Source organism: Sarcophilus harrisii, chromosome X, assembly GCF_902635505.1.
Source record: "Sarcophilus harrisii chromosome X, mSarHar1.11, whole genome shotgun sequence".
Lineage (NCBI taxonomy): Eukaryota > Metazoa > Chordata > Mammalia > Dasyuromorphia > Dasyuridae > Sarcophilus > Sarcophilus harrisii.
Window position 1 is genome coordinate 29090518 of NC_045432.1, and position 13828 is coordinate 29104345.

The 13828-nt window shown below is 36.2% G+C and overlaps 1 protein-coding gene across 10 annotated transcripts in view; it reads right to left on the bottom strand.

Annotated features, from left to right (window-relative positions):
• Positions 1-10411: 10411 nt before the first annotated feature.
• THOC2 (THO complex 2) overlaps positions 10412-13828 on the bottom strand; it is an 82161-nt gene continuing 78744 nt past the window's right edge. For 7 of the 10 annotated variants that reach the window (XM_023506904.2, XM_023506902.2, XM_023506899.2 and 4 more), the window contains one exon: positions 10412-11252. In XM_023506904.2, the coding sequence (XP_023362672.2) occupies positions 11226-11252 (27 nt within the window). In that variant the 3' untranslated portion in view covers positions 10412-11225. Of the gene's footprint in view, positions 11253-12461; positions 13523-13828 lie in introns of all 10 variants that reach the window. The other 3 variants (XR_002770694.2, XR_002770695.2, XR_004230583.1) reach the window with 3 other exon arrangements.

Consider the following 13828-nt stretch of genomic DNA (forward strand, 5'->3'; position numbering starts at 1 on the left):
TATATATATAGAGAGAGAGAGAGAGAGAGAGAGAGAGAGAGAGAAGGCAGAAACAAGGTAATCTTTCAGGGAAAGGCCATGGCATCTGCGGGTATCAGAAATGGCCTCTTAGAGGCCTCATGTAAATTCAACTGAGTCTTGAAGGAAATAAAGCATTTCAAGAGGCAGAAGTAAAGAGGGAATGCATTGCTGGCAGTGGGGAAAGTCAGTACAAAGATACAGAGCAAGACAGAATGATAGGTACAGATATAAACGGGCAGATAAAGGGATGAATAGGTACAAAGCTACATAGAAAGAGACAGATACGTAGATTGAGGTAGATAAATCCATAGGTAAATGCATAAATAGATAGCTAAGATATACAGGTAGGTAGAAAAAGATAGGTAGATAAAAAGAGATAATTTATTAAGAGCTATTTGCAGGGCAGCTAGGTAGCACTGTAGTGACTATTAGTTCAAATTAGATTTCATACACTAGCCATGTGACCCTGGGAAAGTCACTTAACCCAGATAGCCTTTAAAAAAAAAAAAAGCTATCTGGCAGGCACCGGGCTAAGCATTAGAATACAAATACGAACAAGCAAACATGACGGTTATTGGCCTTAGTGAACTGGCAGTCCAATCAGTGGAAAAGGTATGTAAAAGGAACATGGCTACATGGGAGATTGTCAAGTAGTAAGATGTATGCCTGGATCAAGACAAGATAAAGCAAAAGCTTACCAAGAAGAGGGTGGTTGCAAGGGAGGAGTCCAAGACTATGGTAGAGAGGAGGTGATGATGGCCCAAGAGGAAAGGCATAACTTAGGGATGTTTGAGAAACAGGGAATGATAAGAAAATGGCCAATAGAAATTAGTAGGTCATAGAGAAGAATCTTTAGGAAAAGATAAGATTTCTTAAAATTATTAGAAAGAGAACAGTGTTGTGATAAGGTACAGCAAAAAAAAAAAAAAAAAGGTCAGTTTGGTTGAACAGAAGAGTATATGGAGAAAAGTAATAGATAATTCTGAAAAAGTAGAATAGGACTAAGTTGGGAAGGGCTTTAAATGCCAAATGTAAGATTTGATATTTGATTCTGGAAGTAAAAGAGAGCCACTGGAGTTTACTGAACCAGGTAGGTGATGCAGTCAGACCTGAACTTTAGGAAAAATCACTTTGGTACCTGAAGAGAGGATGAATTGGTGTGAGGAGAGATGTCGGGCATAGGGAGCAAAGAGGAAGTCATTTTCACAGTCCCGCCAACAAGTGATGAGAACCTGAAGTCGGGGTAGTGGCTGTGGGAGTGGAAGGAAAGCGGGAGATACTATGAGAAATGTCATGAAGGTAGAAATGCTAAGAGCTGGAAATTGATTGGAAATGTGGTGTGAGAGGTGAGAATAAGCCACCAAGGATGATGCTGAGATTGCTAAAATGAGTCAGCGCTTTTCACAAAAATAAGGAAGTTCTGAAGTAGGGTAGGCTTGAGAGGGAAGATGAGTTCTCTTTTGATAAATTTGAGGTGCCCTTTGGGACCTTTAATTTTAAAAATATAATAGGCAACTGGTGATGACTGATAGGAGTTCAGGGGAGATTTGAGAGAAAAGACAAAGACACTTAAACTTTCCAGAACTCAGTTTCATCACTAGTAAAATAAAGGGGTTCCTTTACATCTATGACCATATTTACTTTCCCTACCCAATCCCCAACCCTCATTTCAAACTGCCATCCTCTAGATCACTTTAGCCAAGTCCCTTCACTATTCTCTTCCTCCTCTAAAAAACATACAACAAAACCAGCACCCTAAGATCAGGCCCTCATCTCCTTTTCCATTAGTCTAATTAGTCATCTAAAGTCTCTCCAAGGAATGAAAGTTTCTTAGCTTGCTGATTCACCAATCTATGCATGAACTCTAAATCAGACGAGAAAAAAGCTAAGCTTATAGTCGAGTCTCCTCTTAAAGCAGTATCTCTCCTTTTTCTTGTCCCTTTCTTTGTAGTCCTCACCCTGCCATTCTTAATTGCCATGTCTACATGTGTCTGTGTAAATACACAATTAGCAGCAATTAGTATCTACTCTCTATACCCAATCAAATAGCTTTGGCTTTGATATGTTGCGTCTAAAAATATTGCACCAATTTTTAAAGAATTAAACATTTAAGCCATGCTTCCAGGAGGTTATGAGAGATAAGATATTAAAGAACTGTAATAATGGAAGCTTCATTTTAAGTGGAAGAGGCTGTATTGGGGAGGTTTTCATTAAAATGATCTGGTGGTCATGTTCCTATTCTCAGCTCACTACTATAAAGGCTCCAGGGAATTGCTCCTTGGATAAGAACAAGAACAATCTCTCTTGGTTGAGCTGAGTGATCATGTTCTAACAGGAGATCTTTTTGATTCTGTGTAGTCTAATATATTTCCCTATGTATACTTTCCCTCATTTGTTTTACTATGATGTAGACAAATGAGTTTCTTTGCTATTCAGTATATTCTTTGGGGAACTAGTATTTGGTAGAAAAGGGGTTAAATCTTGAATATTCAAGCTTCCCCCAAATAACGATAAAACATCAGAACTTAGACTGAACACTGTCCTCTCCCCTGGACTAATAATATTTAAGGAAGCAGATATAATTCTGCTTCCCAGAACACTTTCTCCTTTGGAGAAGGAAGGGAGAAAGTCTAGAGATATCTATTCTGTCTCCCTTCAAGACACATAATAGCTCTCACCACACATGAGCTAGAGAGCTTGGGGTATTGAGGTCTTCCTTACACATAGAAATAAAAGGTGAAGTGTCATATACAAGGAACAATGGAACGTCAGTTTGGCTGCCACAGTGTGAGAGGGGGAGTCATGTCCTTTGAGGCTGGAAAGATAGTTTGGGGCAAGGTTGTGTTAAAACTTTAAAAGGCAGTTTATATCTTAACCTAAGAAGCAGTAAAAAAAAAAAAAAAAAAAACTGGAATTGGTCAAATAGGGGAGTTCCACAATTAGATCTGTACTTAAGGAAAATAACTGGCGGTGATGTGTAGGATAGACTGGAGGGAGAGAGACTGAAGCAGGACTGAAGCTTTGCAATAATTCAGGCTGGAGGTGATGAAGGCCTGAAGTAAGCTGATAGCTATATAAGTAGAGAGAACAGGTTGGATGTAAAGGATGTTGGAGATGTAGAAATGGCAAAATGTGACAAATGATCAGATATTTGAGATCGAGGGAAAGAGGAGTTAAGATTAATGTCAAGTTTGTAAAATAGGAAGAATGAGAGATTTGTGAGAGTTTCAAATGAAGGAAAAAACAAGTCATTTGGGGACATATTGAGCTTATTCCATGTGGAATGTGACATAGACAATTGGTGATGCTATACTGGAACTCGGAAGAATGAGAGAGGCTGGATGTATATAGATCTTTGGAATCATCTGCATGGAGATGATCTTAGTAACTTGATAAGATTACCAAAAGAGATAGTAAAGAGCAGGATTTCTTAACTTAGGACATAAGGACCTCTAATGGGTCTGTGAATAAATTCAAGAGGTCAGTGAACTTGAATGGAAATTCTCACTAAATGCTAAGCAAAATTTAGTATTTCCTTTAGTTATGAATCTTAAACATCATTGAGAACATAGCCTTCACCAGACTGCCAATGGGGCCCATGATGAGGGAGGGAGAAAGGAGGGGTAGGGATGAAGGTTAAGAACTCCTGTTACAGGGAGAGAAAAGGGCATGTGACAGAAATCCTGGAGAATACACAAAGTTAAGAGACATGATGTGGATAAGGAGCCAGCAAAATGAGTATTAAATACCAAGTCTGTGCCAGGCATTGTGCTAAGCTATGACAATACAAAGAAAGATTCCTTCTCCAGCTCATTTTACAGAGGAGGAAACTGAAGTAAACAGAGTTAAATGACTTGCCCAGGCCAGGAAATATCTTGAGGCCACATCTGAACCCAGGTCTTCCTGACTCCAGTCCTAGTGCTCTATTCACTGTGCTTCCTAGATGCCCAAACAAACTATATACAGGATACACTGGAGATAATCAACAAAGAGAAAGCAGTAACATTAAGAGGAATTGAGAAAGGATTTTTTTTTAATAAAAAATGGAATTTTCTCTGGGTTTTAAAGAAAGCCAGGAAGAAATTGGAAATTGAATGGATGCTCATTAGTTAGGGAACAGCTGGAGAAGTTATGGTATATGAAAGTAATGGAATATTACTGTTACATAAGAAGTGAGCAGAAGAAATATAGTAGTCAATCAGTGAAATAGGTTAGGTTCACAGGACAAAATGTCAATGACTATAACAATCTGGTGTTTGGCAAACCTAAAGACTCCAGCTTTTAGTATAAGAACTCACTATTCAACAAAAACTGCTGGGAAAATTGGAAACTACTATGTCAGAAACTAGGCATTGACCCAAACCTAACACAGTATACTGAGATAAGGTGGAAATGGGTTCATGATTTAGATATAAAGGATGATACTATAAACAAATTAGAAGAACAAAGGATAGTTTCCCTCTCAGATTTGTGGAGAAGGAAGGAATTTGTCACCAAAGAAGAACTGGAAAAATGGATTTCAGAGAAGCCTGGGGAGACTTACATGAACTGATGCCAAGTGAAATGAGCAGAACCAGGAGATCATCGTACATGGCAACAGTAAGATTAGACCATGATCAATTCTGATGGACAAGGCTCTCTTCAACAATGAGATGATTCAGGCCAATTCCAATGATCTTGTGATGAAGAGAGCCATCTCCACCCAGGGAGAGGACTGTGGGAACCGAGTGTGGAGTGCAACACAGCATTCTCACTCTTTATGTTATTTGCTTGCATTTTATTTTTTTTCCTCATTTTTTTCTTTTTTGAGCTGATTTTTCTTGTGCAGCAAAATAATTGTATAAATATGCATGCATATATTATATTTAACATATATATTTTACCATGTTTAACATATATCAGATTACTTGCACATCAAGGAGAGAGGATGGAGGGGGGGGAAGAGGGAGAAAATTCAAATACATGGTTTTGTAAGGTGTTTTGAAAATAAAAAGCTTTAATTAAAAAATAAACATTTAAATTTTTAAAAATGATGAACAGGCTGATTTCAGAAAAGCCTGGAGATAGTTACATGAGCTGATGCTAAGTGAAGTAACAACATTGTAGACAGTAACAACAAGATTTTGTGATGATCAACTGTGATGGACTTGGCTCTTCTCAATAATAAGGCGATTCCATGTAATTTCAATAGACTAGTAATGAAAAGTGCTATCCACATTGAGAGAGAAAGAACTGTGGAGACCAAATGTGGTTCAAAGCATAGTATTTTCACCTTTTTGCTGTTTGGTTTTCTTTGGCAGGGGGAATAAGGTTTGGGATTTTTTTTTTTTTTGGCTGTTTTTTTTCCTCTTTTGATCTGATTTTTCTTGTGCAACATGACAAATATGGAAATATATTTAGAAGAATTGAACATGTTTAACCTATATTGGATTGTTTGCTGTCTTGAGAAGGGGGGAGAAAATTTGGCACACAAGGTTTTGCAAAGGTAAGTTTTGAAAACTATCTTTGCATGTATTTGGAAAAATTAAATATTATTAAAGTCTTAAAAAAATAAAACGAGAGGCTAGGAGACAGAGAAGAGGGGGTAGAGGGAGAAAATTCTAAGTATAGGGGACAACCAATGAAAATATCCATAATCAAAATGTAGATTATTTTGTTCAAGGAATAGTAAAAAGATGATTTCACTGGAGTACATGGAAGGGAATGGGAAGACTGGAAAGTGAGGAAAGGGCCAGGTTATAAAGGGCCTTAAAGAGTCAAATAGCGGGTTTTATATTTGATCCTGGAAACTATAAGGAGCTATAAGAATTTATTGGAAAAGAATGGTGACAGATCTGCATTTTAGATAGTGACATTTCCGAAGGAATTTGACAGATGAGTGGAGGCTGAACTGGAGTAAGGAGAAACTTGAGACAAAGGCAGCAATCTGTAGGCTATGGCATGAAGTGATAAAAGTGGTAGAGAAAAGAAGGAATATATACACGTTTTGAAGGCAGAAACGATAAGAATTGGCAACAAATTGAATATCAGGACAAGTGAATTGAAGATAACACTGAGATAGTGAGCCCAGGAAGTTGGGAACACAATGGTGCTCTTAACAGAAATGGGAAAGGTAAGAAGAAGGGGAGGCTGTGGGGAAAGATAATGTTTTAGATTATGTTAAGGATTTCTATAAGACATTTGAAGATGCAAGACTGGAGGACAGGGGAGAGGTTAGGGCTGGATAAATGGATCTGAGAATCATATGCATGGAAATGATCGTTGAATTCATGGGAGCTGGTGAGTTCTCCAAGTGAAATAGTATACAGAATGTAAACAGAAAAAGGATCAGAATAGACTTTTAGGGACAAATATTTAGTAGGTGATAAGATAAAGTTTCAGCAAAGGAAACTGAAAAGAAACAGACTTGTAAGAGGTAAGCCAGAAGAGTGTCACAAAAACCCAGAGAGAAGAGAGTAATCAACAGTGTCAAAGGATACAGAGGGTTTGAGGAGAAGGAATGAGAAAAAAACCATTAGATATGGTACTTAAGAAATCACTGCTAACACTGGAGAGAGTACTTTCAACTGAATGAGATCAGAAGCCAGGATGGAGAGTTAAGAAGTGAAAGGAAAAGAGTTTCAGCAAAGGTGACAGTGGTCAGTTAAGTAAGAGAAAAACCAGGAAAGAATAGTATCATCAAAACCCAGGTAGTCAAACAAGGAAATAGTTAAAAGGATTGAGAAGAGATTGTTGGATTTAACAATTAACAGAGCTTTGGTAATTTGGACTAATCTTTTTCGTATTGTACTGCATATTTCCTATTTATTATATATCATTCAGGGAGAAGCTAGCTATGTAAGTCCAGGCTAGAGAGATATGGAACTACATAAGAGCATTATAGGAAGAAATCTTATAAGGGAAAGTTCATTTCCCATATAATGAGAAAAAATTATTCAATGCTCTCGCATATGTTTACACTTATTTCTTGGGTTCTTTTGATGGTAATGATAGCCCATTGATGCTTTTTCATAATGGGTGAGTCTTGTCCATATATTCCCAGGGGAGGGGTTTCCACCTAACACAGTAGGGGTCTTTTCTTAACACTGTGTGGACACCATGGGGCAGTGGGCTATCCATTGGTTGGTTATTCCTTGTCCTAGTCACATGATCGGCCCACCATCTTTTCTGGCCAAACATCTATGATGACATTTTTATGGCATTTCCCTTGTGCCATACAAGGTTACTTAATACTGCATTAAAATGAGTTGGTTCTACGTAATTGATACTTTAGGGACTTGTTCATTTTCCAGAAAAAGGACAATGTTTTTGCTTAATTTAGTGCCTAGGAGATCCTGGGGCTTTCTATTAAGAGTTCCAGATACTGCACTGTTTCAAACATCAAAGCATCAATAATAAAGTAAGACTTGACTTATGATTTATCATTGGTAGAGGAAATTTTCAAATGAGGAAGCTCCCTTTCAGGTAACTGAACTGACCAGAACAAGTAGTATTCCAAATCTTTCTCCAGAGCCAATGCGGCATTGGATGAATTAACTGGACATGTAGTGTTGACAGAGAGCAATTGTGCACCACTAAGGACTAATGATGGGAAAAAAAAGTGTGAGAAAGAGGTCCAGGAAAAATGAGAAGGTTTGGGGATTATTGGGAGAGGGTTGTTTTGTTTTGTTTCTTACAATGGAATGAGAATTCGAGGACACGGTGGAAGGTTGAATTGGGCCATGGATGGAGTTAGGTTGAGAAATATGAGTGAAAACACATGTGGACATAGCAAGGGACAGTTTTTTCCTAATGTCAAATTATTTTTACAGAAATAGTCAAACAAGAAATGTCTTAATGAAAACAGTGGGTGGCAAATGGAAAGAGAAGCTGTTTCCAAGGGGAGTTGCAGAAAAAGCTGGGTCCAGCCTGGGTCTATCTTTTCACCTTGACAGCCTAGGGAACAGAGCGAGTCATGGAGGTAGGGGTGCGAGGTTAAGTAGCAATTCCTCTGACAAGGATGTATCTTGTTAGCAGACAGGCCTGCTCTTCTCTTCCAGGGAGTCTAGTGCAGTAGGGGAGAGGGGAAGGGAGTTAGTTGGGGAGATGTAAAGGAAGCAGAATTCAAATGCGTTAAAGGGCCAGAACTCTGGAGAAGTATACTTGAAACAGGGATACTTACAACAAGGTGTGACCTCAGTGGAATTGATCAGATGATGGTTCTTTAGTATACATATACTTAGTGTTTAGCCTGGTGATGTAATGGTTCTCTAGTTCACACATACATAGTGTGCCGTAATGATGTAATCATACCGACCTATTTAAGGGCTAAGAAGGACTGGAAATGAGACATTGCATTTTTTGACCATCCTCCTGGTGGCTCTCCTGCCTCCTGCACTCCTTAATTCCAGAAAGCTAGCCCAAACATTACACAAATCCTCTCCTACCCTAACATTACAGTTAATGTTGGACAGTATGTGGTGGTGATTGAACCTTTTCCAACTCGAGTCCCTTAAAAGGGTCATCCAGCCTAAAAGACTATCCCCCTTTCTTTGTATGTCAGCTGTGATCCTTTCTATTGTTGTTTTCAACTTCATATTTCTCTGTGACTTATTGAGGTGATCCTTTATCCCTGAAGATTCTACCATATCCCATCTTTTCTCAACTATTAAGGAAATGTTCGTCAATACTTAGCCCTCCCTCAACTCAATTTCTCTCCACAGATTACTTTTGAAAGAAGAGAAGCAGACTTCTCCCATTTTTTCACTGTGTACCTTTATTTTTCAGATGTGTTTCTTACATGCAACAAGATGTTGGGTTTTGTTTTCCTACCTGTTCTGCCACTTTCAATTTTACTAGATTATTTAACCTAATTACATTTAAGGTTATTGCTAAGTTTGTGCTTTTCTCTATTTCATATTGATCTGTACCAATACAAAGTCACCACTTCCTTGAAATACATAAGTAGACAGGTAAGTAGTTTAAAAAATTCCTCCTTCCCCTTCATGCTTGACCTGCTGAGAACTATGGTTCAAAATCTTTCCTACCCTTAGCATAAAAAATATACTTTTGTAGTTGCCTTTCCAAGATATTTTAATTCACTTCATTCTCCTCTCATCTGCTTAACAGATAATATTTTATGAATGAAATAAGAAGACATTAACTACTAAGAAGATCATTACTTATTTTCTTACAATAATATGAAGGAAGTAGTTCTAAATGTGCATTCTCCATTCTGTATACCACTTCATGATCATATTTTTTAGATCTCCAACCAAATCCCAGTCTCTCTGTGTACTGTTTCTATTGTTTTGTTACTGGTGGGTCCCTTCTGTTAAAGTACACTTAAAAACATCAATTAATAAAGTACTATTTGCAGAGTGAGGCCTAGTTTAGTACTTAGCACAGTCCCTCTCTTTTCCCATCTCCATTACCACCCTAAGCGCTGGCCATCTGCAAGGACCCATATATTCAACCCAGGAGGTGAGATGCAATTCTGGAAGGCATAGGCTTTGCTCAGAGAAGATAAATGGTCACAACAGACACATTCACCTCAATCCCTCAACTCAAGCATTCTCAATCTATTCCCAGTTGTCCCATACCCTATAATAGTGAAGGAAATTACAACTGACCAAAAAAATTGATGGGCAAAAGAATTTGATAACCACTGGTAAATTTAAAAAATTTAGAGATGTGAATTATCACTTGTCCAGCATAACGATCATTTTGGCAGAAAAACTAGTAATAATGGAGTACAAGCCAAACTCAAGATTAAGACATTTGATTGTCAGACCCAAAGCTGTTACTGAAATTACTTCTCAGACTTATTTCTTTATGATTTTGAAATAGTCACCATTACTGAGTTTTATATTGGAATTGAAATCACTTTTGTTTATGCCTTATGAATATAAAGCCTTCATTATACCTTTCCTATAAAATATTCTTTTCTTCACTATTATTTCCAAGTTATAATAATTTTAAATAGCCTTTAAAGCTCTGAAGATTTAGAATACACTTTTCATCTTAGTAACACAACTAATCTTAATATTTCATGACTTTCTTGTACTTACTACTTCATGTAACTTTGTTGTACTTCTCTCAAAAGGTTTCAGTATAAATAAATCTCTGGTTCCAAGAAATATACAAACATACTACCTATCAAACAGATTAACAAATTTTCAAATTACTCCAATTTCCTGAGTCTATAAAATTTAAAAGATGACTTTGCAGCAATCGGGACCAAAAAACACTTTCTACTGAAGTGAGAGGATGGGAAAATGGTTGAAGAAAAATGTATGATCTATAAATTTATGTATCTGTATATATGCGTGTGTATATGAATGGATGGATATCCCTGACCAACCAACCTTTAACTGAGAAAGCAACAATACACACAAAGATTTACAACTCATTGAGAAAAACTATTGTTTATTTAGAAAAAAAGGTTACACTGGTAGAATTCAGTAGATTAAAAAAAAATTTAATGCCATTATGAAACTTTTCAGACTAGTTAAGTGATTAAAAAGTTCATGTAGTGGAAGAACTGAATGAGGCTTAATTAATTTTGGTTTTCTGAGGAATTATTTTTTTCCCAATTTATCTAAAAACATTATGGACAAAGATAAAGGGAATGGGGCAAATAACAGCTTAACTACTACTTTTCCTTCTAATGAAACAAGTCTTAATGTTGTACACATAATAAACATAATAAAATGCCTAAGGACTGCATGGAACAGTGCTACCAACTTGTTTTTTAGTCACTGATATTAAAACCAGGCCAAATAATAATAAATTTTAAAAAACGGAGTTTTCAATGAGGTAACTTCAAAACTAACGGTTAAACAGCTGTTTATTTTGTTTCCAATAATAAAAAGAATGCACTGAAAATTGACAGAACGACTAAACCCAGGCAGTATTTAGACAATCTAAACTGAAATTCTAGTACACATGTAACCTCCTCATTTGCTCCATGGCAACTGTTTGTTTGCAGCACATTGTGCTAAAAAAAAAAATAGGGAATAAGTAACACTTTCAGCCACGTACTGAAAATAAATGTGTAAGAACCTAAGCAACAAGTTAAAATACAGAAATGCACAACTCAACAACTTTTAGATTTTTCAGCATAGGGAAAATAAAGCAGAAAACTGAATAATTTAAGGAGATGTAGATGGGTCCTCTTTGTTCACAAATTTCTGTGCCATCTACTTAGGAAAAGACATTTCTGGTCAAAGATGACAATCTTTCCATTTCACCTGAAAGAAACAAAGAAATGACACTGATAAGATGGATTATGGGAAAGATGGTAATCATACTCTTGACAAAAAAAATTTTTTTTTATTTCAGTGTTAAAAGCCATTAGTCATTTATAATGCTGAGGTATGTCATAAAAACATGAAATAATAGTGTAAAAGAATTATAATAAAACCTAGAATATTTTCAGATAAAACATTCCAAAGTCAATAAATTTGCCAAAAACAGAGAACAAACCCAATAAAAAAAGAACAACTCTACATGAGTAACAAATGTCTAAAATAGGACCCCAAGAACAAAGCAGACAAAAACATGGTGTCATCATTTTACTACTTTTTTTCCAAAAAAAAGATGAGAAAACAGACAGCTATCAGACACAAGTTTGAATACCGAGGAAATAAGTATGGAAGGGGAAAAGAAAATTTGACTTTTCCCAAGTTTTAATAGTGCTTCAAGTAAGTACAACCTCACAATTATAAAAACTGGTTTAGAAAAAAATCCATTAACTCAATTATACTCGTTTTTAACTTCAGTTTAACATAAAATGCAAAAGTTTGTTAAAAAACCTAAATTTATATATTTCATTTATATAAAAGCAATAATTCCTATTTGTGCATTTTGCACATCTAGTTCATATTGATATTTGTACTTCATTTTAGACACAAATAAGTACAGCATTGGACACATAATAGGCAGCAAATAAATCCTTGATCATGTGACAAGACAGGAAAAGAATGAAATTTTCATGTTCAAGGAGCTTACAAATGAAAACCTTGATCAAAGCTTTAGGAGTGATGGATGAGGGGACAGTAGACAGAACAAAGCAAGAGAGTTTTTGATTTGATAAACAAAGATGTAGAAAGAAAAATCAAAGTGTAGAAGATTTAAGGAGAAAGACAAGAGGTTTCACCTTAATGTTAAGTATAACAAAGTGGGTGCTGCCAAGATCTAAAACGATCAAGAAAGGTCAGGACATTGGGATAAATGTAACATCTTACACATGGGTACAAAAAATAAATAAATTAAAAAAAAAAAAAAAATTCAACTTCACAAGCCTAACACCAGGGGAGGCATGGTTAAAAAGCAGGTATTCTAAAGGGGTGCAAGTTCAATTTAAGTAAGCAGTATGACGCAGAAGCTTAAAAAAGCCATTTTGATCTTGGGTTACATTAAGAATATGAGCATTAAAAATTTTTCTGCCCATGTCAGACCTTATCTAGAGTACTGTGTTCAGTTCTGGGTACCATGGTCTACAGACACTGATAAAATAGTGTCCAAGGGAGGGCAACCAGGATGGGTGATGGATCTTGAGTCTATGTCATGAGAATCAGTTGAAACGACGAGGATCTTTAGCCTGGAGAAGGAAACATGTTAACTGTCTTCAAATATATGTAGAGCTATTATTTGGCGAATGTATTAGACTCGTTAGAATCAGGAGCACTAGATGAAGTTACAAAGTAGTAAATTAAAATCTGTTATTAGAACAAACTTCATAACAAGCAGAGCTGTCCAAAAGCGAAATTGCCTGCAGAGGTGGTAGGTTCCCCTTCCTTCCTTTTCAAGCCGAGGCTGGAGGACCACATGAGGTATTATTTTCTTTTGTTTATGTTTTGAACTAGTTGGCCAGTGAGGTCTCTTTCAACTCTCAGATTCTGTGATAATTCTGAGAGGTAACTGAATCCCCTGGATAGATACACAAGACTAGAAATTAGAGAAATTAGTTTGGGAGGTGACTATAAGTAGATGGTAGTCCAAAGTCACAAAGAAATGAGTTTTTCTATATCTACTCTTTGAAAGAAGAGAAAGAATATATTCTCATTTACATGGTGACAGACAAAAGACAAATTTCCCAAAGACCTCTTAGGACAGGCCAATTCCTCTTAAGTAAAGATGAAATAAAAGGATGGCATCAGTGCCAGAGAAAACTCAACAGGATGAAAAAACAATTTCCCAAATAAATCATCTACTTAATTCTGAAGTGCTTAATAACAAATATTTAACTTTTACTTCTAATTACACTTCTACTCCATGTAAAGGTTCTGTATTCAGTGTTGAGGAAGGTTATAAAGAGTTAAGATATAGTCCCTGTCCCTACCCCTACCCCTACCCCTACCCTTAACCCTTACCCTTACCCTTACCCCTACCCCTACCCCTACCCTTAAAGAATTTAAGGTCTAGTAGGAGAGGTAAAATTATGCTCACAAAAATAAAAAAATTAAATGTTAGACCTGTGTTAGGAGTGACAATCCACAAGAAGTCGTAGGAACTATCCCTTCAGACAAAGAAAACCAAGCTTTAATATAGTGCACAGATTCAGAGATGGTTAAAAAAAAAAAAAAAAAAACAAAAAAAAAAAAAAAAAAAAACACCCAAGAACAGATGAAGTTAGACTTTTTGGTACACATCTTAGTATTTAAAATCTTTTTTTTTTTTTTTTTAAACTATGGAATAGAGCAGAGACCCTAATGCCCTGAAACAACTCTGAAACAACTATATTAAATCTTATTTCATATTTATACTCAAAAGAAGCAGTAGTACTTAAATAACAATTTCACATAGTCCTATTTTTCAAGACAGA